This window comes from Podarcis tiliguerta (assembly GCF_965153285.1).
Source record: "Podarcis tiliguerta genome assembly, chromosome: 6".
NCBI lineage: Eukaryota > Metazoa > Chordata > Lepidosauria > Squamata > Lacertidae > Podarcis > Podarcis tiliguerta.
In genome coordinates this window covers 29,553,923-29,581,677 of record NC_139539.1, presented here as the reverse complement: position 1 = coordinate 29,581,677, position 27,755 = coordinate 29,553,923, and the positions used below count along the sequence as shown (strand labels likewise).

General features: G+C 42.4%; 1 protein-coding gene across 9 annotated transcripts in view; it reads left to right on the top strand.

Annotated features, from left to right (window-relative positions):
- Positions 1-27,755, top strand: part of TOX2 (TOX high mobility group box family member 2) — a 258,281-nt gene that overhangs the window by 33,019 nt on the left and 197,507 nt on the right. For 4 of the 9 annotated variants that reach the window (XM_083444023.1, XM_083444017.1, XM_083444022.1 and 1 more), the window contains exon 1: positions 10,655-10,813. The exons of 1 other annotated variant lie outside the window; for it this stretch is intronic. In XM_083444023.1, coding sequence (XP_083300149.1) covers positions 10,670-10,813 — 144 coding nt within the window. In that variant the 5' untranslated portion in view covers positions 10,655-10,669. Of the gene's footprint in view, positions 1-9,967; positions 10,194-10,654; positions 10,814-11,097; positions 11,264-27,755 lie in introns of those variants that run through there. 4 more of the 9 variants (XM_083444015.1, XM_083444019.1, XM_083444016.1 and 1 more) reach the window with 3 other exon arrangements.

The window sequence follows — 27,755 nt, the reverse complement described above, 5'->3', positions numbered from 1 at the left end:
GGGGCTATGGATTCTTTAGCCCTGCGCAACCCATCCGGCAAGGAGAGGCTGCACGGGGCTAAAGGGGAAGGCAGAACAGCGAGCGGGATCCATCCCGCTCGCTGCCTTGCCTTCTCCCATACCTGCGTGCAACCCCTCCGGCAAGGAGAGGCTGCACGGGGCTAAAGGGGAAGGCAGAACAGCGAGCGGGATCCACCCCGCTCGCTGCCTTGCCTTCTCCCATAGCCGCGCGCAACCCCTCCGGCAAGGAGAGGCTGCACATGGCTATGGAGTCTTTAGCCCCACGTAGCCTCTTCTGGGAGAGAGAGACTGCACGGGGCTAAAGGGGAAGCTTGCCTTCTTCCATAGCTGCGCGCAACCCCTCTGGCAGGGAGAGGTTGTGTGCCGCCTGTACGCTGCTCTTTGGGGCTGGGGGGGGGAAAATATTTTTTCTTCTTTATTCCCCCCCCCCCTAAAAACTTTGTGCGCCCTATGGTCAGGTGCGCCCTATGGTGCGAAAAATACGGTAAATTGCTATCCTGTATGTAACTCCCTTTGGACCCTTTCCAAAGTCTTTCTAAGCATTTGTTGCAGGCATTGTAAAAGATAAAAGAGGGTTTTTAATGTATTTTAGTCTGAATCATATGTTGTTTTTGTCTATTTTAATGGGCTATTTTGAGGGGGGGGGGGGTTCTCCCTGTTGCCTGGTGCCCCAAGCTTCCAAGGTGGAGTGAAATATCATATACTGACTAAATAATAATATGGGCAGAGCAATCTGAATGGGGAGACATGGAAGGTTTACCACTGCATTCAAAACCCTGCTGGCTCCGACCAATCAGTGCAAAGGGGGCAGGAGAGGCAGGGTGGTGGCTGGGATTTTTTTTGTTGCTGCACCAACTCCAGGTGGCTGCAGCAGAGGGGCCCAGAACATATATTTTTCAAGGAGCAGAACAGTTCTGGATTCTGCAGATCTGTAGTTGGCTCTGCTCCAATCATACCTCCCTCCCAGTGCCTTGTTTTGGGGCTCAGGTAAGGAGGCTATTGTTGGTGAGTACACTGCTGGCGTACGATTCTGTGGCTTAAACCACCTAGCCTGCAATTCTAAGGGATAGAAAGCTGATCATGTCTTTAGCCCTCACATGGGAGGAAAGCTCCGATTGGTTCCATTGGTGGCCCTGCCCCCATGCCACAGTCCTGATTGGTCTCCCCTCCCATTTTTTCTGCCTATTAAAAATAATAATAATAATCTGCCATTCAAGAGTAAAATACATTGGCAGCATCACATCTACTTTGGCCTTTGGGATATTAGTGATAATAAAAAAATAAGAATATAATCTAGACACCAGTAAGCATTTTAATGTTCCATTAATTTCATTTAGAGAGAATTAAACACACATCCAATTCTCCCATTAAACTCAGTGGGACTCAAATTGCTTATCTTTGGATGATTTGTACCCTATGTTTTTATTTTTCATTACCTAACTTCTTCACATCATTTTGTATAGGAGACCTAATGATAATGATATGCTTATCTATAGAAATATACGAGCAATGGCTGATGTTGTTTATGCTTTCAAAGTGGGGTGGAGAGAAGGCAAACTTTTTTTTACATATTTAAAGGAAGCAATAATTAAATGTTCAGAAAGAGACCAATTCAATCTAGCAAATGTTTAGAAGAGTCATTTTGTATTGGCTGTGGGGGAGATGCTCTCTTCCTGGTGATAAAATGAGTTAATTTTCATGGTTTATAAAAGGACTGAATCCTGTTGAAAACAGGGGGAAATGCATATCTTTACATATGTAGTTTTTAGTGGCACCTACAACAATATATGTAATATAATCATCACCATAATTAATTAAGATAACAATATTGCAGAATGTTGCTAAATACTGATTCATCGCTAATTAACATTATATAGAAAAACAAACTTGCCTAGTGAATCAGAAAATGCATTTTGCTCAATTATTTTGAATACTCTAGCTTAGTTTTAATTACTATTTTTTCTGTAATGTATTAGCCAAGGCATTTGGATTGGCTCTATGAATAAAAATAGAAGTATTATGGCATCTCCATATAACGTCGCCCAGAAATATTGCCCAATACCATTTGGTGAATAACTTAAAAGCAGAGCAAAAATATGTATTCTGTTGTGCATTTTCGTAGAAGGATCCTAAACCTGTATGAAATACTGATGGAGAATGTCTGGCTTGTATAGAAAATGCATGTGTAGAAAGGCTGGGCTGTTTATCAGGAAATATTGGCAAGGGTCCAAAGAGCTACTTTAGGAACACTCAAGGGCCCGAGCAGTAAACCAACCACAAAAGCAGGAGTAGTGCTTCTGACTGACAGGCAAAAACAGAGGGGGTGGGGAAATATCCAGGTGCTAGAAACATGATTTGTTCCAAGCCCGACCCTTTCCCCAGGGGGCATGTTTCCAGCAACAGTTCTCAGATACATGAGACACTAAGGTGACTCCATTATGCTGTCCTTTGCAATTGAGAATTGTTGCTAGAAAGGTGCCTGGCAGTGGCTCTCTGCAGCCCCAAGAAGGGACTTTTCCCCTTGCCCTGCTATCTGAAGTTATTTCAGCTGTAGATGCCATAGATCAAGCCTGACATCAAGCCTTATATTCATCATTTATTTATTCTTGTTTATCTATACCTTCTTTTTGTAAACCACTTTAAAGGTTTTGGGTGTATTTTTAAGCCTGCAACAATCAAGCAGTATATAAATGTTATGAAATAAAAATATATATTTAAAAATCAGCTGATAAGTGGGTTTGATTCTGCATTGGCTGCGCATGCCAGTTCCCCTGCTGGGAACTGGTGTACGTAGCTGGAGCAACAGGATTTAACTCCTGCTCATCAACTGATAAGCAGGGGTTAAATCCTGCTCAGTTCAGCAGGGAGCAGAACCTGCAGCCAAAGCTCGCTGTTGGGTGATTGACAGGTGGTGCCACCAGTGATGTAGAGAAAAAGAATCAGCTGAAGAATGCCTAGTAAAGTACTCTAGCTGTTCTACGAAGGTTTGTTGACAATGGTGTCCAGTTATTGGCTTGTAAAGGTAAAGGGACCCCTGAGCATTAGGTCCAGTCGTGACCGACTCTGGGGTTGCGGCACTCATCTTGCTTTATTGGCCAAGGGAGCTTCCGGGTCATGTGGCCAGCATGACTAAGCCGCTTCTGGTGAACCAGAGCAGCGCATGGAAGTGCCATTTACCTTCCCACTGGAGCGGTACCTATTTATCTACTTGCACTTTGACGTGCTTTCAAACTGCTAGGTTGGCTAGGAACTGCCGACCTTCTGATCGGCAAGTCCTAGGCTCTGTGGTTTAACCCACAGCGCCACCCATGTCCCATGTATGTACACCCATGTAAAGTGGTGCCTCGCAAGACGAAATTAATTCGTTCTGCGAGTTTTTTCATTCTACGAGTTTTTTTGTCTTGCGAAGCACCAATGTGTATTGACGGTTACCCATAGGAATGCATTGGCGGTTTTAAAAAAAAAAAAGACGCAAGACGTTCCGTCTTGCGAAGCAAGCCCATAGGGAAATCCGTCTTGCGAAGCAACTCGGAAAACGAAAAACTATTTCGTCTTGCGAGTTTTTCGTCTTCCAAGGCATTTGTCTTGCGGGGCACCACTGTATGTAGATGTAATTTTTCCTAAGGTACTTGTGCTGTATCATTTCCATCCTGTACATTCTGATGTAGAGAAGAGTTCAGCTCCCAAGGGCTGGCTTAGGCTACAGAGTATTGTAGGACTTTAAATTTGTTCTGTACTTCACAGCATTCCACAGAATGTTTGTTAAGCAAAACACATTATTGGCCAGACTTCTAAATGTCCTTCTTACAGGGAAGCAGCTGAAATGGAGAAAATGATCACCACTGTTAGAAGACCAGTAGACAGAGGAGTGTCAGAGCACCTTTGAAATTCTCACAAGAATTCTAATACTGGAAATTGCACACTGAAAGTTTCTGTATGTTTCACCTACTTATGCCACTTGCATAAAGCTTGGAACAACTTTCTAGGAGGCATGAGGGGAAAGGTTTAATGAGCAGAGGTTTAAGACCCAGTGAAAGAAGATCGTTTTTCCATAAAGTTCAACTTTTTACTTCTCAAATGGACCAGAGAAGTAACATTTTGTGACTATCTCTATAGCTCAAAGATTACAATAATCACAAATAACAGCCCCTTGTGTCATAATCTGAGGCACAAATTCCTGTATTAAGGCTCAGTAACTTCTAAATGTAGAAAAGCCAGAATTTGGGAATGATCCAATTAGTATTTTTTACAGTCATGCTATATGTGTGAAATTACTTCTAAGCAAAGGAAGTTGCTTATAAATGAACTCTAGTGGTCATTTTATTGAACAAGGGGCCAGGAAATACACTAGATTCAAATCTCAATGCAGAGGCTATAGAATATTCACCTCAGGTTCACCAATTTATGACTCTCCAGCATCAGTAGGAGAGATGTCAGGGTGTAGAAAACAGAAGAACCAACATCAAGTATCTTCTACAGAGACAGATACTGTACTACAGTATTTGTAATGAAGACATTAACTGGCTATGAGAGGGTATGGTTGAAGTGCAATCAACCTCAACATCCTTATCTATTGAAGAAAAAAATTAACCACCCAATGAGTTGAAGACTTTATTGCTGTTGCTGTGTTTTGTTTAGGAAAGCCTGTGACCCAGTGGACTGTTGAAGGGGGCAGTAGTTTCACAGGGGAAGATGTCATCCCCACTTCAAAATGCTGAAAATCTAAAGGCGTTAATGGTTCTTTCTGAAGTAAATGTATTAAGACAAAGCCAGGTGTTGGGTTCGCTTCAGGTTTGAAGTACTGCTGAGTTTGGGTGTTCTTAATAACCTTATTTTTAATAGATAAGGATGCTGAAGAACTGATTGGGCTTCAACTATCCCATTTCATTGCTAAGTCTTCATTACTGTAATTATAGTCTAAATAGCATCATAGTTTCCAAAATTATGATATAAAAACTGGGCATTCAGTGGTTAAAAGCGTCAGAGCTGGAGATTCCAGGCTGACAGAAAGCTTTACCTCAGGAGAACAACAGGAGCAACATGACCTGAGGCCTAGTTTATTTGCTTGTAATGCAAGCCCTTATCATACATTATTCACGTATACAATAAATATGTGAGGGGCTGGGTGGGCAGCAGGCTGTGCCCCTAACGTACACACATTCATTGTATTGCCTGAAGAGGACCCCATTCATACAACTGGGAAAACAGGGTCCCCAAACAGGCAGGGAAAAGCCCTCCACATCTACAGTTGTATGTGCAGAGTCCTTTTTTTCTTCCTTTCCTCTTTTTACAGAACAATGATCATGTGTACATTGGAGCAGAGCTGCTGCCACAGTGCCATCCCCCCTCATGCAATTAACTGTATGCATAGAATAACATATTAAAAGGGCTATTGTGTTTCAAGTATGAGGGAGATGTTTCAACCTGATTATTGAAGGAGATTCCAGTTGTAAGAAGAGACAGCAGCTGACACTAAACATCACAGGGACAACACAATAGTGGATGGGCTAAACTAAAAAAGACCTATGATGTAAAGAATGTGTTGCACAGAGTGTGGGAAGTTCATTTTGCAAGTGAAAACAACCATTTTAAATCGGGAAATACGCCATTCTGAGCTTGCTTATTCTTGTGTATAGTGGTACCTCGGGTTACATACGCTTCAGGTTACAGACTCCGCTAACCCAGCCCAGAAATAGTACCTCGGGTTAAGAACTTTGCTTCAGGATGAGAACAGAAATCGTGCTCCAGCAGCACGGCTGCAGCAGGAGTCCCCATTAGCTAAAGTGGTGCTTCAGGTTAAGAACAGTTTCAGGTTAAGAACGGACCTCCAAAGCGAATTAAGTTCTTAACCAGAGGTACCACTGTACTAAATAATAGGATACATACCAGCAGAGGTATGTACTTAACCCGAGGTACAACTGTACTACCATAGATCCAGGGAAACTACAAGTGGGATCATGCTGTCCACCCTAGACTGAATCCATTCACCTTAATTGTTGGGGAGAATCCTTTTAGAATTCTGTTTTACAAAGGTGGTTACACTGGCAATTCTTCTTTATGCAGTATAAAATCAACCACACCAAGAAAATCAAATAATAACAATCCTAAGCATTCTTAGGGACCCAGGTGGTGCTGTGGGTAAAAGCCTCAGCGCCTAGGACTTGCCGATCGAAAGGTCGGCGGTTCGAATCCCCGCGGCGGCGTGCGCTCCCGTCGCTTGGTCCCAGCGCCTGCCAACCTAGCAGTTCGAAAGCACCCCCGGGTGCAAGTAGATAAATAGGGACCGCTTACTAGCGGGAAGGTAAACGGCGTTCCGTGTGCTGCGCTGGCTCGCCAGATGCAGCTTGTCATGCTGGCCACGTGACCCCGGAAGTGTCTGCGGACAGCGCTGGCTCCCGGCCTCTAGAGTGAGATGAGCGCACAACCCTAGAGTCTGTCAAGACTGGACTGTACGGGCAGGGGTACCTTTACCTTTAAGCATTCTTATTGTGAAAAGACTTCTAGGAGATTTACTTCAAAGCGACTTAAATTTACTTCAAATTAATATTGAGATATTAATCTAACAGTTTCAGAGAGGAACGTTACACTTTCACCTGTGAGAAATGTCTTGGAAGTTACAATAACATGAGAAACATACTTTCAAGTATGACAGCTTGTCCTTAACCCAGTTATGAGATAGTTCAGGCTTGAAACAAATTAGTAAATATGATGCAAGTTATTGAGATTAGTATCCCTTCACCCTCTAATCTGGAGTGTGTTTGTGAAAGAGAGACCTAAAATTCAGCCCTTTTGGGGGCAAACAGAGCATCTCATAGAATAATAAAGGCCATTTGGACTTCCTTTAACCAATCCTATGGTTTCCTTGTTTGCATATTTTCTGTCACTGATACGGCCAGTTCCTTCTTCTACTCCTTCCCATGGTATATATTTTGGCTTCCTTTTCCTAAACAAGCACCCATTTCACCCATGCCTTCCTCTGTTGCTGTCCAATAGTATATATTTTGATTTCCTTATCTATGAGACAGAATTTATTTTCCTCTTAGTAGGCTTTCAGCTTTATTTCTTCACCATGATACTGTTACAAGTTTGGGTGCTAGAGTTTGTGGGTGCAAGGCGCTCGTAATTCCTGGATTTAGTAAATTTTAGGATTTAATCAATGCTTGGAGTATTAAAATGGGCTGCCAGATGCTGGATTTAGCATATTGAAATACAGGTCAAAACAGCTTCCTGTGTCAGGTAAATCTCCCGGGGAGATGGATCATTAAAAGAGGACAAAGAGAAGATAGGGAGCCATCAAGAAAGGGATTGATAAAGCAATGACTCTCGGCCAGCCAGCAGATGGGTGAAGCCCCACCCTGAGCTCTGAGCTAATGAATCTAAAGACAATGCCAGAGTTCTTGTTAGGAGGAAGTTTTAGGATGTCAGTCATGGGTAAAAGGGGTCAGTCTGTAAAATGTTGCAAGCTGGAGTGCGCATTCAGAACACAATGTGGGCTCCCTGTATCGGAAGCTGCAGCAATGGGAGAGACAGGAGTGTAATGCTTTGAATCCCTCCATTGTAGGCTCAGGATGTACATGTGTGTAAATAAACAATATATCATAAAAACACCACAGCTTCATTTCCAAAGGAAACATGAACCCTGGGTAGATGCTTGGAGCCCTGGAATCTCGCATCACTTGGAGATTGGGGTGGTGTTTAACAGTATCCTACACTCTTCCCACAATATCTTTGCCCATTAACTGCCCCAAAGTCTTTCAGCCATTCCCACCTCACTTTTCCATAGTTGCCTCAGAGCCAAACACTGCATAATGCCCTGAATGGACTGTATAACTAAGCACCATGATCTGGTCCTTTCGTAGCAAGGTATATAAAATACTGCCATTCATAATTAAAATGCAGGCACTAGATGATTCATGCCATAAACCCAACCATAAATGGTTATTCATTCTGTTGCTTTTCCTCAAATGACAACCTTCTCCCAAAGTATATTTTTTTGGTGTGGTGTTCCTCAAAACAAATGTTTTGAAACACTTGGAGAGGAAGCGAAGACCACGACACAAACCTGAACAATGTCCCGGACGTGCCAATTGTAAAGCTGGTTATCCAACTGCAGAATGTGGCTCTTACTTCATCAATACTACCTTCTTCCTCTTTCACTTCCTGTAGAAATCCATTACTAGGTGCAGGCCTCCCAGTATGACTCTACAATTTTCTGATGAGCCTAAACTGAACAGTGAATGTTCTGAGATTCTTAATTCCACATTCTACAAGCAATTCTTTCCCCCTGTATTTTCCCTGTCTTATTTGAATTCAGTCTTTATTTGAAATCGGTTGGGAACCATTTCAGGTCCACTCCATTTTTAAACTGTTCTTTCTTTTGGTTTGGGACATTAATAGTCTACCCCACATGCACTTTTTCTTCTGAACTTTGGTTGTCGTGTTATATTCCATTCCTAGAAACATAAGAAAATGGAAATAATGAGTGGGTTCCATACAACATCATTATTCCCCCCACCCCCATTCCGCTTCTCTGCTAGCTTTGTGTAGCTCTTCAGCTTGTACTTCAGTGCTTAACACATTGTCTGTTTTCACATGTGAAAAAACAAAGGAGCTAACCCAGCAGCATCAAGGTATCACAGAAGCCTCTCTTCACAAAGCTGTCAACTATTTATTGGTGGTTTGGAGCCTATTCCTCCAAGGCAGAACATTACCTGGAAGAAACTTTCCTTCAAAAATTGAAATGACTTATGTGTTCTAGCCAAGAGTGCCTTCTGATAGATCTTAGAAGATTTGCTTGACAGTTAATTGGGACAAACACAGGTTGTTTATCACTCTATGCTTCCTAGAAACCACTATTACAGCATCTCTGAGAGGTAGCCACCCGGCCTCTTCAAAAAAGCCTCCAACCACATTTGGGGCAGTTTGTCCCACTGGCAGAACAGTTTGTAGTCAGGAAGGTCCTCCTTGTGTTTAGTCTAAACTTCTTGCCATTCGAACACATGGGTTGTGCTTTTACCCCTTGTGGGCACAGAAAACAAATCCACCTCTGCGACAGCCCTTCAAATATGTGAATATGGCTATCAAATCGGCTCTTGAGCTGCCTCTTCTCTGTTTCTTTTTGGGGTGGGGGCAGGTCCCAGCCCAGTCTTTCTCAGGTAGGGCAAAGTGCTGGTTACTTTGGGAGCGGATCTCAGCCCTAAGTTGAGAGTTTAGCTCAAGCCCTTCACTTGTGTGCGAGCGAAAACACGCCCAAAAGTCATACCTGGAGACTTTGGGGGGGGGGTCGGTAGGGGAGCTCTTCCAGACGCCCCCCCCTCCTGCCGCAGGGTTTTGCGGAGAGCAAGCAGGTCCACAAAGTGAAAAGTCTGCCCGGACGAGCCCCTCTGCTGCGACCCCCTTACAGAGCCCCCCGCCTCTTCTTTCTGTGGGACCCATTCCCCCGTGGCCAAGGGTGACTATAGAGCCCCAGGCGGTACCTTCCCGCGAATTAACCTGAGGGCTGGGAAGGAGGGTGGAAGCGAGAAGAGAAGAAGAAGCCCGGAGGGGCGTCGGCGAAGAACCTGCCCCAAGCCCCTTCCGCGAGAGAGCGCGGCCAGGAAAGCGGCGGCGGCGGCTCAGCTCTCTGCTCGCTCGGCACATGCCAGGCCCTCGCCGTCCCTCGGTGGGTCAGCATTCGGGGCAGGCCCGCTCTCAGGCGCGGGGTGTGCTGGCGACACCCTCCCGCCCTGTGGCGGTCCCAGCGCCCGCCTGAGAGAGGTTGTTGTGGGAGCCCAGCCCAGGCAGGTCCCAGGCGCGCTCCCCTCCCCCCATCCTCCTCCGCTCTCTCTCTCTCTCCCCCCCCTCGCCTCGGTGCCTGGAACAATAGAGTGCGAGTGGAGCCGGCTCTGGGCTGCGCTCCCTCCCCTTCTCCCTCTCCCCGCCTCTCCTCCCCTCCCCTCCCGCCCGCCCGCCCTGAGCCAGAGGCAGAGCAGCCGCCGCCGGAGGAGCCGGTTCCATGCCCGCTGGAGCCTCCTCTCGCCGCTGCTGCTGCCGCCGCCGCCTCGTTCTCCCCCTCAGCGCGCAGCCCCGGCATGGACGTTAGGTTTTACCCTTCCGCCCCCACCGCCGTTGGTTCCTTGCCTGGGGCCGACCCCACTTGCTTGGGCCCCCTGGACTATTACCATTGCAACAAGGTAACAAGGGGGAGGGATGAGAGGGGGGCGGACGGCGAGGGGGGGGCGGGTGAGGCGAGGAGGGACGGGCGCAAGTGACCGGGCAAGGGTGGAGAGGATGCAAGCGACCGAGGAGGACGTGCGCTCAAGTCTCAGCCCCCTACCCCACCCCACCTCCCCTAATTCCCCCACGTCGCGCCTCCTCCTCCTCCTCTTCCCCCCTCTGGGATGCTGCCCCCTTTGCCCCACGCTAACAGCGATGGCGCGCGCACGGCGCTGCGCGGGACTTGTCAGCGCTCCCCGCACGGGGCAGCGCAAGGAGTTGATTCAATGGCACCCCTGAGCAAAGCTCTCTCTCTCTCTCTCTCTCTCTCTCTCTCTCTCTCTCTCTCTCCCCCCCCCCCACCGCCCCACGCACTTTGGTCCAGTTGCGAAGGCTCCGCAAAAACTGGGGAGGGAAAGCTTTCTGCCTCTCTCGCAAATCGCCCCAAAGTCCCATGTCCAGATCGCCTGCTTGCTTGCTAGCAGCAAAGGGAAAAGAAGCAAGCGCTTTAAAAACCGGGACTGGGGAAAAAACAAACAAACGAAAGAGGCTGAAACTTCTCCTCCTCCTCCTCCTCTGGGGAGCAAGAGTGTGGAAGGTAGCAAGAGAGCGGCTGCATCCTGCAGGAGGGAATTTCAAAACTATTTGGTTTCCCAGCACCCAGGCTGCTTGCCTGAAAGCTGCGACGCAGTTCTCTTTCCCATCTTCGAAGCAAAAGCAGAAGAGGAGGGGAGGGTTGTTTAGTGTGGATGGGGGATATGCGGGGAAGGGTGGGGTAGGGGGGAGAGGAGTGGGAGAGAGGCAGTTGGTTATCAGTTGCGTCGTCACTTCAGACCCCGGATTAGACCTCTCAGTTTTGGTAAACATTATTATAGACGGGGAGAAAAACAAAATCTGAACGCAGAAAAGTGTGTGTGTATGTGTTTTGTTTGGGGGAGGAGTGGAATTGTATGGGCTCAAGAGGCTGCTTGGTTGGAAATGTTTTTCTTGCATGCTTGGCTATGGTTTCTGTTGGACAATGTACAGGCTAGGGGAGAAATGCTTTAGGGTGAGTATATTATAACCCCCCCTCCAATTCTTTAATGTCTTTCTCAGAGGAATCCATATATGATATAGACTGTGCACACCTGGATTTAGCCTTATATGCAGTGGTTAGAACTTAACAGCCCTTATGTTTTTGCATTTCTCTAACTCAGGCTGCAGGTTCTTGTCCCTTAGTTGTCAACCGCTTCCCTCTCCTCCCCCTCCCCACAATACAGTTACTTCTGTTAAATGCAACTGAGAGCCATGGATTATGTATAATTCATAAGATCTACAGCACAACATGAAAATCTTTCTAACCTAGATTTGTCTATTTACTACTGCAAGAAAGTGCACTGTGTGTGTGTGTGTGTGTGTGTGTGTAAGAGAGAGAGAAATTTGTTAGAAGATATATAAGAGTGCATGGTGTTTTGGCCAATGACTTTAACTGAGAGGAGTAAGAGAGTAAAGCACAGATATTGTCGGTCTTTATCTGTGAGTACTATCCATTTCAGGCTTGAGGACAGCAAAACTTCAACATTTTAATGAAAAAATTTGAAACTTTGGATTATTTAATCATGCACGAATATGTATTTGTTTCATATTATCAGATGCTTGCAATTTTATAAAGTAATGGAAGTTGCAGAGCAAAAGCTACATGGTCTGTTGGTTTTGTTTTGTGGTATATTGAGTTTTCTAATACAGATATGTTTTAAATTCTGAAGCTTTCCCCTTCCTACACTGATATGTGCCTTTAAACATTCATCACAGTTTCAGACTATTGCAATTGTGATATATTTGCATATGGTTTTATATAAACATTTCAAAATCTATAGTTTGCCTATCCACAGCTGTCTGGGCTGTCAAATCTAATTTGAAAATTTCTTTCCGAAATGCAAGTATTTTCAAATTCATATCATTTTATTCATGTAACAACCATGGCTTCCAAAACACAAAGTGTTGTTTATTCTTGCAGGAATAAATTTTAAATTTTCATTATTATCAAAGAACCAACTGCTAACATACAAGACATGTTGCATGACTTGGAATATATATCTAATACCAGTCTTTAAAGAAAAATAAATGAGTTTTGGAATTTTGTCTGGTTTTTTTTACAAATATTGAAAAATGTCAGAAGTAAATAAATCCATGGTGTTTTTTCTTCATCTGGAAAGTTGAAATATAAAGCATTACAACTTGTAATTAGCCATTAAAAGGGGTGAATGCAAGAGATCTGTAGCAACTTTAGAGTAAAATGGAAAGTTACAGCATGACTACTTTGCCATAAACTTTGATCATAGGTAGGCCAAGGGGAAAACACTCCTCGGAGGAATTATTGCACATGCTGGGCAGGTGTTTTTGGCTGCAGTTAGTTGACTTGCTGTTAATGCATCACTTGCTGTTAATGCATCTTTTTGCAAAAGTGCTGTTTCTAACAATCCTGGGGAAAAGCAACACACAGAGAGTGACAGTGTGCTGTAATAGTTCTTCGTCAGTTTCTCTGATAAAGCAAATAACTTCAAGTTTGATTGATAAAGAGTCCAGAAGAGGTGATGAAAAGGAGCACATACAAAATACTGACCACTGCCACCAGGTGCTGCTGTTGTCACTGTTACCAGGATCTTAAAAAGAGAGAGAGGAAAGAAGAGAAAATGTTAAATATGTAACTAGCAACCAATATAAATATCCCACTGCTGTCAATTGCTATTTACATAGTCAGAATGGGCCAAATGGACTTGTGCAGTAAATCATCTTCGTGCAAAGAAAGTAGGATTGCAGTTGCAGTATCCCAGAGGCCCATGTTCAGCCTGTTCCCTTAAAAGATGTTACCGTGGGCTCTAAAATCTCTCTTCCCCCAAAGTACATATATAGAACAATGTATGTGGATTTTGCTCTTACAGTGATAAACATTGTCATTTTGCTCAATGCTGTAGACAAGGTTAACAGGTGGTTCTTTCCTCAAAGGTTGCACATTTTGAGAGCCTCAAAGAATACACATTGCAAGGGGATTGTTTGCATGGGTGGGACAATCAGGGAATTCAGCAGCTCCTCCAGGTGAATGTTATGAATGAAGCAAAAGTTTCAATGGGGTTTGAATGGGAGAAAGGGGAATAGACAAAGATGTGTTCGGGATTGCTAACTCTGCCCTTCCTTAGTTGAGGTTTTAGAATGAAGGAGGGCCAGCTTCTGCTTTCTGTAATTAAAGGAGAATGCTAGCTTGGAGGAGACTGATATTGTGAGGCCTAGTAATTGCTTCTCTTCTCTATCCCCCCCAAAAAAAACAACACCCAGGGAATTTGACAGTGTGTGGTACTGATTTTCTGAGGTTTCTTCAGGAGCTCAAACACGAAAAAGGGTGGGATTTTGCCAAACAAGCTTTCAAGCTCCATGATTGAAATGTTTTTCCTTCCAGAGGAGTGGGTGGGCAGGGAAACTCTGCAGGAGGAAGGGTTGTGTAGTGTGTATTGTGTACTGGGTGTAGAAATAGAAGTGAAGGACATAGTATTTCAATAGCTCTGTGTTTTCATACCCTGGAGCCAATAGGTGCTTCTGATATGGCCCTCGAGCTTTCTGTAGAAACACTGTTTAGCTCAAAGCATCTTGAAGTACTAATGTTTTGTGGTGCATTTATTGAACACAACATTGTCATCATGAGATTTCCTATTACATTTGTGCACTGCAGCAACAGTTTCTCTTTGCAGTCACTGAAATCCCTGTTATACACCAGCATTACCGTTTTAATAGGAGAGGGATGTTTGTAGTAGGGCTTGTCTAATGTCTACATGAATACCCAGTTAAACGCCATTTGCTGTGCTCTGGGGTATCGTCCAGTTGTTTGTTTGGAATTATCTGTTGAGAGCTGGCATAGTGTGGTAGCCAATAATGTAAGCCATGGTCCAAGAAGTTTGTTTATTTATGGCATTCATACCATTCCCTTTAGCCAAAAAGGCTATTTGAATGGCATGCAAAAATCAATATTAAGTTCTTGTTCAAATGGCACCTTACCCACAAAGTCACTTAGACAAGCAACTAGTCTCTCAATCTTAGCACTCAGTATGCAATATACTGCAAACACTGCCAATAATTCTAGCCTACCTTACAGGATTCTTGTGAGGATTACTGGGCTATGTGAAGTACTTTGAACACTGAAAAGTTGACATATAAATGCTATGTTCTTGTTATTAGGTCTCTATATATTGAGAGTGACCTTGCAAATAAGCAAAAATGTGATTAGCCTGCAAAATGTCTATTAGTCCGCTTGTCCATACATTACAGTAGTAGCCAAAATAAGTAAAAGAACTCACTTCTGATATAACAAAGCTTCCCCTCATATTTTTAACTGGAGGCGGTAGTAACTCACCACAGGAAACCAAGCAAGTTGCTGCTTATGGCCTGAATATTGGTTCTTACATTGGCACTCGGTGCTTCCATGCCAGCTTATCTTGTAACAAAACAACAACAACAACAACAACAACAACAACAACAACAACAACAACAACAATAATTTATTATTTATACCCTGCCCATCTGGCTGGGTTTCCCCAGCCACTCTGGGCGGCTTCCAACTGAATATTAAAAACAGTACAGCATCAGACATTAAAAACTTCCCCAAAATAGTAGGCCTGACAATATTTCACCATTGCTTAAAAGATTTGTGTTGGCTTCCAGCTGATTTCTGAGCCAATTGAAAGCGCTGGTTCTGATCCATAAAGCTGTAATGGTCTGGGACCAGAGTATCTGCAGGACCACCTGTTTCCATATGAACCTGCCAATTTATTAAGGTCTTCTGCTTTCCCCCCTTTAGAAGTGAAGTTAGAGGCTTCTGGGGACGCAGCCATCTCTGTGGTAGCACCTTGACTGTGGAGTTCCAACTCCAATATAATTCCGTCTATAAGACGCCCTCATGTATAAGACACCCCCTATTTTTGGGGACTCAGATTTAAGAAAATGGCCTCAGCACTATCCATGTGTAAGACGCCCCCTAATTTTTGACATAATTTATTAAGAAAGAAACCCTAGTCTTATAAATGGAAAAATACAGCTATGTGCCAACACTTTGCGCATTTAGATGTTGGAGTTAAAACTTTGCTTTACCCCCAGGCATTTGAGTTATCAACTTTTTGTGTGTATATTAAGGTTGACTCTTTTTTATTATCACAATTTAATTGGAGATCATTATCTTTCAACTTTGTTGTTAGATAATAACACACATACAAGTTTTTTCCATTTAAAACAAATAGATACTCTTGCTACTTATAATTTGCATGTTTTGTTTCCTCTGCGCAGATGATCTCAGTGTATTAACAATATCATCTGTAAAGCGGCCTTTATTCTTCCCAGGATGATCTGCTGTTTTATGAAAACTTTTAAGTTCCCTAAAGCCAAAACTGCTGCTTTTGTGTGAAAGCTTAGGACTATAACTGGGACTCTTTTTAGATTCTCTAACTCTTAATTGTGCATTTTCCATATTGAAAGAAGTCCGCCTCCCAATATGTCAGATAAAAATTACGATATATATGAATTTACTTTAAATTTCTATCCCCTGTCAAGAAAAGAAAAGATTCTCAAATGAATATGTTCAGAAAGTTAAAAGAAAAGCAGCAGCTTCAAAAAGCCTTTTAAAAACAACCCCACAAATCTTATGACTGTGGCAAGCAAATTCTGCATCAGATACTTATGGTGAGTTTGAATGTTTATACAACAGAAAGGCCCAGTTCTAAATTCCTTACTCGGCCAAAGGTGCCATTGAAGAAAAGCAATATAGAAGGATTCCTGTGTGATTGAGGAATGCAGGGTCAGGGAATGGTGATAAATGTATTATTGCTTGTGCTCTGTTTTTTTTTTTCTCTACAGAAAACTTGTAAAAGTAGACGTAAAGTCTCTGGTTTTTCAACTGTGTAGATGTAAACAGAGACTTTTTGTTCTTCATTACAGTTGTAGAAGTAAGTAGCTTTAATTACATTTTCAAAGTCCCTGATAAATACGCCGAGCTAAAATTTGCCTGAGAATAAGGTTCTGAGAAGTTTCTCTTTTCTGGTTCCCTTCCGCAACTATTGGAGAATTCTAGCCCACACTCTCCAAATATTAGATTCAATGGGCCTGGCAGTATGGTGGGGAATTCTGAGCACAACTGTGGATCCAACCTAAAAATATATTTAAGGAAGCAATGGGCTTGGCCCCTACTCCTTTCCATTCTCTCTTAGTCCATTGCTTCCTGCCATCCACTTATATAGCTCAGTGGGTACAGCATGAGGGTCATGGGTTTGAGCCTGATGTTGGACAAAAAGATTCCTTCATTGCAGGGGATTCGACTAGATGGCTCTTGTTGTCTTGTTGTCCCTTCCAACTCTGTGATTCTGTGGTTCTATTATATTCATCCAACTGTGACCCCCCCATTTTATTGTTTGACCCCAACAAAATTGTTGGAGGGATTACACCTCCCCTTGCTCTAAGAATATTCAGTCAGACATGATGGAGAATCTGGGGAAGGCGTTTTTGTTCAGTCCTGCTGATTATGTGAAGAATCTGCCCACATTGAGTTATATGTAGCATGTGAAGCTTCCTCTGCAGGTATGTTGCACTGCTGTCTAAACAGGAATGAACTGTATCATAGGGCTTGCTTTGAAAATGAATATGGCTAGAATAAATCCAACCTCTCTGTGTTACTTTTGTTTCATTGCATCATCAACTTGGTGCCCAGCTTGGCTGGACATGGTGCATGGGCAACACTTAGGTATATTGAGGTCACAAGGTGGGGTGGGGGCACTGGCAGTGTGCTCCTGTGTGATTAAAAACTATCCATTTATTGTAAGAAATATTTTTTTTCTTATGTTGAAAATTAAACATGACTATGGTGGCTACTGGGACGCAGGTGGCACTGTGGGTTAAACCACAGAACCTAGGACTTGCCGATCAGAAGGTCGGTGGTTTGAATCCCTGCGACGGGGTGAGCTCCCATTGCTCGGTCCCTGCTCCTGCCAACCTAGCAGTTCGAAAGCACATCAATGTGCAAGTAGATAAATAGGTACCGCTCCAGCGGGAAGGTAAATGGTGTTTCCGTGCGCTGCACTGGTTCGCCAGAAGCGGCTTAGTCATGCTGGCCACATGACCCGGAAGCTGTACGCCGGCTCCCTTGGCCAATAAAGCGAGATGAGCACCGCAACCCCAGAGTTGGCCACAACTGGACCTAATGGTCAGGGGTCCCTTTACCTTTACTTTATGGTGGCTAGTGTCTCTACAGCAGGGGTCAGCAAGGTTTGCCTTGCCTGGGCCGGTTCACTCCAGCGGAGATCCCTCTGTGGGCCAGTTTGCACGTGCACCCACAATTTCTGGCATCTGCGCAGGTGCAATTTCTGGCATCTGTGTAGACGTGATTTCCAGCACCACGGAAGCGAATCCCCACGCTGCACTGCGCTGGTTTAGCGCAGCACACAGGGACTTGCTAAGCGGGCGGCTCAGTTGGGGGCAGCTCGTGGGCCAGTTAAACGACCCCCATGGGCTGTTTGTGGCCCACGGGCCTTAGGATCAGAGGCAACTCCTTTGGAGCAGCAACAAAAGAGGCCTATTGCCTTCATGTCCTGCTTTTGGGCTTCCCTTAGACATTTGCTTGGTTGCTGTGGGAAACAAGATGCTGGGCCAGGCAGTTCTCCTTTGTTCTGATCCAACAAAGTTCATCTTACGTTCTTGTACTCTTCAAAGAAGTCTAATGGTTTGGTACAAATTGTGGAGATTTAATTCATTCAGTATGTAGTATTTGACTACCAGTTAGGGGTGGATGGATTTTTTCTGCTCTGACTTGCAAGTTTTCTGCGGGTTAGCTGTGCCCAGAGTTTCACTCTGCCTGTCTTCCAGTTGTTCAAAGAGATTTTCTCTAATTAACTATGCACGGAATTGGCACGTGCATACTTCGTACTTGCTGCTGCTTTCTATTTATCCTAGTCATTGTTTTATGTCCCTTCAGCAAAATCATGTGCATGAGTGACAGAGTGAATTAAAACTCTTTCTTTCTTTCTTTCTTTCTTTCTTTCTTTCTTTCTTTCTTTCTTTCTTGGATTTTGTGCACAATCATGTCAGCTTTTCTCAGCAGCTTCTATTTGCTCCAGTCTTTTAGTTGATCAACTTGCTGATTTACTTCAGTTCTCTGTTTAAAGCCCTCCCTTATTTGCTAGCACTTACGGTTCCCATTACCACTGTCATGTACTTGCAGATATTAAAATGTTACACACCTTGTTTTGTTCCTGAATTGTGATTGTGTGCGTAAGGCAATGGTGATGGGGAACTGATGATAGCCAGCAAGGTGGTCAGTTGAAAGACTGGGTGAAAGAAAAACTTAATGGGATTGTATGTATAACTGCATGATATTTGAATGCACATGAGTGATTGTGCGTGTGGCTTAGGGTAAAGGGAAAAGCTGCAATAAATGGAAGAAATAGATAAGTATGGTGGGAGCAAATTGTGCATTCCCGGTGACTTTTACAAATTCAAGAAAATTAAGCTAGAAAGAATGTTTGAAAACAAATGCATTGCTGTTCTTCCACAACCAGCACAAGGTAAACGGGACTGATAAATCTAGTGGTAAACTCAGAAGGAGGGAATTTTGGCACCACCCATACATGACAATATATCCATATCCTAAAGGAAGAATCCCAGGAAGTCTTTAGAGCGTATGGTCTTAATCAGATTAAGTTGCTGATACATTTGTATGTACACAAGCAAAGGGCATATGATATGCCAAACCAATCTTTTAAACAGCTGTTACTTTAAAACTAATAATAATTTATAACCCTGTTTTTTTCTATTCTCTGTTTTTAAAAAATTGTACATTTTTCCATAGGCAAAAAAGATTTAGGCTGCAATCTTATACACACTTACCTGGGAGTAAATCCCATTGAATTTGCTGGTACTTATTTCTAAGTAGACATGAATAGGATAGATTGTGCTGCAAGTCACTAGAGTTCAGAGAGATGCTAAATCTTAGCAATATTTGTTGTTGTGTGTTTGTTTTTTAAAACAGAACTCATCAGAAATTGGTTTTGACCTATCGGTATAAGGGAGGGTCAATGTAATGAATAAATTTTTATGGAACATTCTGTTTTCTTTTGACTTTTACGTGCACAGTAAATTGCAGCAGTAAACACTTGCTTTCCCCCCTACTCTTCTTTTACAGCTTTGGCATGCTGGGAGATAAAATATTTCCTTTTTCACTCTCCTGAGCCAACTCTGTTTTGAAGAAATGTAATTCTATTCTTCTGCTAATTTTGGTTTGAAAAGGGAATACAATTCCCTACATTTATTTATTTTATTTTATTTTATTTTGGGGGCCACTCATTTGGTTTCTGATTTTGAATATTGCTAAATAGGGTAAAAACTTACCATTAAAAATATTTACATTCTGGAATTGTGTGAGTCACTTGATGCACCATCTCTGTTTCCTGCGGCATAAGCTTTGATGCTGTGCGCATTCCATCTGCATAATGGGAAGTGTTTGAAGCTCTCTTTTGCCGAAGGCTTTATTAAATCAGGGATTCAGAACTAAATAATGAATACCCATTCATTCATAGAAAATGTTGTTCTAGCTCCATGCGCAGAGAGAGGGGTTCTTCAGCGTAGTTACTTTTGGAATAATAGAGGTATTTTGAACACTGCTAGACAATATGGCTTCCATGGCCATTTCTAATTAATTCCCTTAAATGCACTAAAGTTGCTTCGACGTTTGATGAATAAGAAAAGAAGATTGCAGAAGAACAGATGGTAAATTTAAAAAGTTGCCTGTTTATTTTTATATGATATTTAAAACCAAGTATGATGCGGGTGGCGCTGTGGGTTAAACCACAGAACCTAGGACTTGCCGATCAGATGGTTGGCAGTTCGAATCCCCGCGATGGGATGAGCTCCCGTTGCTCAGTTCCTTCTCCTGCCAACCTAGCAGTTCGAAAGCACCTCAAAGTGCAAGTAGATAAATAGGTACCGCTCCGGCGGGAAGGTAAACGTCCTTTCCGTGTGCAGCTGTGGTTCACCAGAAGCGGCTTAGTCATGCTGGCCACATGACCCGGAAGCTGTACGCCAGCTCCCTCGGCCAATAAAGCGAGATGAGCGCCACAACCCCAGAGTCGGTCACGACTGGACCTAATGGTCAGGGGTCCCTTTACCTTTTAAAACCAAGTACGCATATATCTCTAGAACGTGTTCTGTGGCTCGTTGTGCAGGGAAGAGTAACTACGAGGATCATACTCTTACTAAGCTCTGCTGGTTAGAGCAACTAAGGACAGGGGGCTGTGCACAAAAAGTGCCAAGATAAATTTAGGGCTTATAATCTTCAAATGGAGAACTACTTGGCCCTTAGACCACGTGACCTTAGAAATTGGGAGTTTTGATCAGGATGCCAGCCAAGCCAGAGCATCCATCATTGCTGCCCACTACTCTACTTGGTACCCCCAAATTAAGACTAATCACTCAAGGCCCCGTTACCTTGAGACTCTGACCTTCCCACAGCTATGCAGGGCCTTTGTAGAACTAAGATTTCAACAGATGCCCTCAGCATATTTAAAGGGGAGATACCGGGGAATTCCCCATATGGATCACAAATGTATACATAGATGCAATCAGGTAGAGGACAATACACACTAACTGCTGATTTGCCCCCTGTATACAATGCTCAGGGGGAAATTTATATCGCCAACTCTTAATTGGCTTCCTAGTCAATCCGTACAGGAAGTGACAGTTGAACTCCTAGCTGATAAACATCTATATATTACACACCAATTAGCCAAATTTGCACTGGCAGCCAAGAAGCTCCATTCTAGCTATGTGAATGCACTCCAGTTTTAAGTCTTAATGTTGTAAATTTCTTTTTAAGTTGTAAACTGCTACAGGTTACATGTACAATTTTAGACGAAAGTTTCCTTTTATTCTCTGTCGTCCATTGTAAAGGCCTTTGGCTTTATACAATAAAAAATTGATTGATAGTACAAAATGGTCTGCGAAATAGCCCTTTTAGAGCGATTAACAAATAAGTCCATGATGGTCACACAGACAGATCAAGAAGGATGGCTTTACTCCAGTGTCGTTTGATTTTATAATATATGCTAGCATTTCACAGAATGAACAATCTCCCCCACCAGCCTTTAGTTTGATTTGGTTGATTTAAGTAGATGTCCACCCCACCCCACACAATTCCATTCATAGATACTCCACTTTGCTTTACCTGCAGCATAACAGGAAAATGATCACTAAATTAGCTTCAATACAATTGATACTTGCCTGATATAGTTGAGATGCTATGTTTGGACTACATCAAGGATATCTGGCTGTACAAAGTTGAATGTTAACTGTTGATTTTGCTGTTCTCTTTTAATTTTGTTTGTGAATTAAGATGTGCACACTGGCTATAGGTAATGAACCAGATGGCTAGGATGTTACAATAAACCTAACATGCTTCACCTTGTCGTATATGAATGGTACGAGCCTGCTATGGTCTGCTTATTTGTATTACTAATATTATCTGTATTTTCTTTTTTTAAAAAAACAACCCGATAAAAAGTTAAACAAAAAAAGAAATGAATAAAAAAGTCATATGCAGCCGACTTCTGCTGTAATGTAAACCTGAATTATTTGAATTACTGTTGGTAGTGCTAATTCTTGTTTATACTGGTACAGCGTAGATCAGCATTTCTTTTGCATTCTGAAAAGTGTTGCTGGTGGGAAAGCCTTTTTTGCTTCCCATGTGTAAAGGCCATTCCATTGCCTTAGTTGTAGCCACATGAACATGGTTTCTGTTCAGGGGGCTGTTGTTGATGAATATGATGCTTTTGATCCATGCTGCTTTCTTTTTGCACTGTTTATTTTTATTAAACTCCATGTACTTTTAAAGACTTTTCTATGGTGAGATCTAGAGCCCATGCCTATTCAACCAATGCTTTTATTATGTGTCTGTATTAATCTACATAAAATGTGTGCACAGACCATTCTGAAACTATATTTAGATTATTCTAACAGTAGCATTTTATTGTGAACTCACTGGGAGGGCTAATGTGCATGGAATGAGTTTTTCTCTCCATTTACCTTTTGTATTCATCTTCTTACAAATAAAGCTCCAAATGTTTGTTGGGTTGTTGTTTTTTTAAACCAGGGTTTGGATTATATCTTCTAGCATAAATGAAGCTTATAATTGTGTTTTCCTAACAGCTCTGCATTAAAAATAAGTTATTTTGCTGGTAATGGTGTTTTCCTAGAAATTTTTATATCTTGTTGATCATGCATTTGTTTCTATTGTGTATATTTTTGAGGTGTTCTTTGTGCGATATTCCTTAAGCAGGACTGAAGTGTTGTTGTGATTCCAGGTTTCATACTCCATCAAATGATATCTGGAGGTTTGGTATTCAGGCTTTCATTTTCTTTGTTTTCAGAATGCAACTTTTAATATAGCAATAGTTCTGTGTTTTGGGATGCATCACTTACTTTTGAGGAGCATACATAGTATGTAACAAGGATTGTTTTGGGAACAGCTATGCTGACATATCTTTAGTTACTTTCAATCATTCTGTGTTCTTCTGTTCTTAGAGAACTGGAGTATCTGGATTTATAGGCAGCAGATTCCTTCTTTCCTACCCTCTTGAGTCTAGAAGGTCACCTGTGGACCACATCTGGCCCATCTAGTGTCACAGTCTCTGTTATTACTATCTCCTTATGTGCGGGCATCTTTTTCTGCTGTTCCTTGTGGCCACTGGCCAGTTATTCTGATTGCCACATTTAATCTGCAGAATTTTAAAAGGTAGCCTTACATTTTTTTGTCCATTGGTTGGTCCATAACAAATTCAGATTTTCTGTCCACTCTGCTTCCTAACCCACCACAACCTAAACAGTAATGGAAAAAAGACCCACAAGGGGGAAATGAAGGGAAAAGGGAAGGAGATGAACGATAAAACAAAGTAACAGAGAACTGGAAGAGAGAGGCTTCCCATGCAATTGGAGCGTTTTGCTTGGAATTGTATTGTTCATTGAGTCATTCCCAGGTAGCCATAACTATTCAAGGTTGGCTACCATGCATATTTATCTGCACTTTCACAAGGACTACAAGCAACATGGTAGTCAACAGCCAACAGAATAACTGCACCTGAGGCAACAGACAGGGGATGAGCTGGTTCTCTCCATAATTTGAGTAACACTCCTCTATTTCATTCTTCTCTCCCAATCAATTTGCTGGTAGAAAATTACAATTGTGCATGTGCATTCCTACCATAGAAAAATGCAATTGAGTTATGTCTCCTTGCCTTGCCCCAGAGTAAAGTAGACTTAAAAATGGACTAGGTACAGAAAGATGCCCATATTCTGGAGAATGGAGGGATGGGGCTAGCAAAAGAAAAAGGGGTTTATAAGGGTATGATTGCTTAATTGGTAGGTACTACAGGATTTCTGTATATACAGCTTCCATTAATCACTTTTTGGAACAATTGTTCACCTTCAAGGAGAAGACTTGTTCCAGTCCAGGTTTCTATTGTGACTTAAAAACATTTGCTTAGATTTTTTAAAATGTAGATACTGCTTGTCAGCTGCATGTAAAATTTGCATTCAGCTTGTTATTGGTGAGTGGTGAACTGATAGAGTGGACAAGCCCTTAAATTTTAAGCCTTAAAATCTGACATTAGCAGTGGTGAGATTGATTGAAGAAATATTAAAACCACCTTTTCTCTTAACTGTTACGTGTCCAGGGTTAAAAATTTCATTCATGTGCACCCCCTCCGTTTATTATTGGTTTTGCAGTGTTTGTAAAGATGTGTGTTATTTTCCTTCAAAATAGGAATGGAGTCTGCCTAGCTTGCAGTCTAAATCTTCATATTGCATCGAAAACCACCCACAGCTATAACATTTTTCATAGATTGGATTACTTCTGCATATATAATTAAACTTTTAAAAGAGCTGCTGTATGATTTCATGTCAGCTTTATACATTATGTATCTATTAGGTAAATGCTAAATTAGGGTCCAGTCCAGTACCAGTAATTATTGTTGTGAAGAGATTACTTGAAAATTGGTTTGCGTAGCCCAGTACTGCAAGCTATTTCTGAGTAGCCTCATCAGAGGAAATCAGGTGACTTTTAGTCTGAGGTGGTTTCTTGACCTCTAATTATAGCTAGATCACAAGAAGGCTGGATTGTCTGAGTGCTCTATAAAAAACAAAGCTCTTTTTTCTCTGCTGCTTAAAAATACAGTCTTTCTTAGATATAATAATAATAATAGTACAAGTGGAGACCTGCAACAAAATGCTGCAGTGTGTTGCTGTCAGCCAGCCATGCTCCTTCCCAGGATACTCCATTACATTGTCCTCCTCTCCCCTGCCCTCATGCTTTTCCCCTGTACCACAGGACGTGTATCACCTTCAATGGATTATTTTGGCTTTGTTGTCGTTTTTGGCCCTTCTTTAGAAGCATCCCCCAAAGGAAAGCTTTCCTCCCTAAACATTTCCCCTTTGGGTTTTCTGTTTTCCCCTTTCCTGTTTTAGGGTTCATTTCCCCCTCTCCTAAATATTTTTTACTTCTGTGCACCTTTGTGCTCCCCCATGCTTGTTGATACCGCCCTTTTGTGCACGAATGGTTTTATTTTGCCTCCATGCAGACCTACACTTCATGCTTATGCTACTAGTCTGACTAGATGCAGAAAGCTGGCCTTCTCATTTAATAGTTGCTCGAAATAGGAGTTCCAAACTCCAGGGAAGGACTGTAGCTCAGTAGTAGAACTTTGCATGCTGAAGGTCCCAGGCTGAATCCCCATCCTCTCCAGATAGAGCTCGGAAAGACTCCTTGTCTGCAACCTTGAGGAGCCAGTGCCAGTCAATGTAGACCAAGTATCTCCAACCTTTTCAGACTTAGGACCCACTTTTAACCAAAACACACAGGGGACCCTTTTCTTAATCTCTTACCACATATTTGCATGGTGGTAGTTCCCCTGTTGCAACCCACCTTGGATCAGGCTGTGACCCACTACTGTGACCCCCCAGTTGAAGACCAGTGGTGTAGACAGTGCTGAGCTAGATGGTCTAGTGACTTAGTATAAGGCACCTTCCTGTATTCCTATATGTTTCTCCTTCTTGACCATGGAGAATCCTGGCTTGCTTTTATTGTGCTGTTTCCCAGAGCTGGATTTATGTAACCCAAGGTGCTGGTATAAATTGCGCAGGTATGCATTTGCAGGGCCGTATTTCTTTTTAATGGGAAGTCGTTGGGTGCCTCCCCCCCAATACAATATAAAAATGTTTCCCCTCTTGGGAAGAAAACTGGTGTCGGGAAAGATATTTGGCTTAAGGGCCCTTTTAAAATTGAATTATTAATTCAACAAGTTCCATGCTCCAATCTCACACCGTTCCATCTGGTCAAAATCAGGCATGCCCCAGGGTTGTTTGCTGTTGTCTGGTTGCATAGTCCAGCTACTGCTACGTTCAAATACTAAAAAACAAACAAACCACCCCTCTCCTTTGCAGCTATCTTTTCATGAGTATATGAAGGTTTACAACGCCCCCCCCCTTTGCATTAACCTTATTTTTGTGAACCAGACAAATACTAAAGCGAAGTAGGAAGGTCTATTATTGAAGTGATGCGTGCATCCTTAGTCCAAACCTGTTTTTCTACCCTCCAGAAGAATTCATTATCTTTCTGAAAGCTTTCATGGTTCTTTCTGCCTCTAGGTCATTGGGTTGTCAGGGTGAAGAAATATTGGTTTTAGTTCTGGTAGTGCTGCGGAAACTTGTTTTTATGTTTATGTACTTTATTAGTAAATTCAGGTAAAAATGGATGAAGCATATAGGAAAGAAGTGCCTGCGTTTTGAGCTAGATGCTCAGTGTTCCACAGTTCCTTCTGGAGTTTGCAGTCTAGGAGTTGGGAATCCTTTTCATCAGGGACACATTGCTGCTTAGGCAACCTTCTGGGGACACATGTCGGTGGGGGTGGGGGTCAGGGGTGAAAGAGGGTAGAGCAAGGTATTTGACTCTGCATTAAAAAATAAGCAGTAAGCAAAAACCAAAACAAACACGAACATCTTCCTATCAGACAAGCAAGAGTCATTATGTTGTATTTGAACAGTTCCACCCATGCAAAACCACATTCAGCCCCAGCTCTACTTGTGGAACAACTTGTAACCTGTATGGAGGATGCACACCCACATGCTTATCAAAAGACAGAAGTCCAGTCTGGTGGTGGTAGGGTTTTTGGATGAGCATTGTGATGCAAGCAGCTGCAAATCAAGGTCCCACACCAAAAGGTTATGGATACAGAATTTCAGAAGACATTCCTCCCTCCCCGAAATTATTTGTATATATGGAAAACAACACAGAGACTTGTGACACCTTAAAGGTTCACATATTTAAAGTGTGATATGTATGCATTTGCTGAAAAGGACTGTCTATAGCTCAGGGGTCAGCAAACTTTTTCAGCAGCGGGCCGGTCCACTGTCCCTCAGACCTTGTGGGGGGCTGGACTATATTTTGTTGAAAAAAATGAATGAATATCTATGCTCCACAAATAACCCAGAGATTCATTCTAAATAAAAGCACACATTCTACTCATGTAAAAACACCCGGCAGGCCCCACAAATAACCCAGAGATGCATTTTAAATAAAAGGACACATTCTACTCATGTAAAAACACTCTGATTCCTGGACCATCTACGGGCTGGATTTAGAAGGCGATTGGGCCGGATCCGGCCCCCGGTCCTTAGTTTGGCTACCCATGCTCTAGCCCCTCAAAGCCTATGCCACTATAAAGCTGTTAGGTTTTAATACTATAGAATTGTTGCTTTTACTTAAACAAATGAGCATGACTACTACTCTGCTGGAAAAAAAATCTTTTTTTTCTGTTTAGAAGGCTTTTCTTTCTGTGAAATAGTAAATAAACAGAGGAATGTGAAGATTTTGACTTAGTACTGATGTGCCAATTTTAACAGAGCTGCTCTGGCATGTAATGATCTCATATAGTATATGTTTCCTTGGGTGTCCCATGGGATTTTGATATGTAGCCCTATTGTCTACAGGGTGAGGTACTTAAGATCTCATAATCTTAGAAAAAGAAATGCTGACAATATGGAAATGATTATAATTTAATGAAAACATTTTGGGAAAGATCGTTGTCAAGTGTAAGAATGAAGCTCAGTTGAATTTATCTTTGCCTGCCTATACTTTGAGATGAATCAAAGTGTTTCATTGTGGGAGGGGGTTAGGTGGCTGGCAAAACAGAAATATGCAATAAAACCTCCAGTTATAATTACTCCAAGTTTGGTTGAACATACTTTTTGTAAACCTAAATTTCAATTGGATTACTGTCTGGACCTATTTGGATGGCATATGTCAGCTTATATGTGTAAATTAAGATAGTTGTAGTGATGTTTATTGAATGTTCATTGTGAGCTGAAAAGTGTTTTACTTTCTTTGCCCCCTCTTTTTCCTCATTTATAAATTAGTAGTAATAATAATAATAATAATAATATCCCTTCAATTGTCATTTAAAAAGGAAGAATAAAATACTCTCCTTTACCTC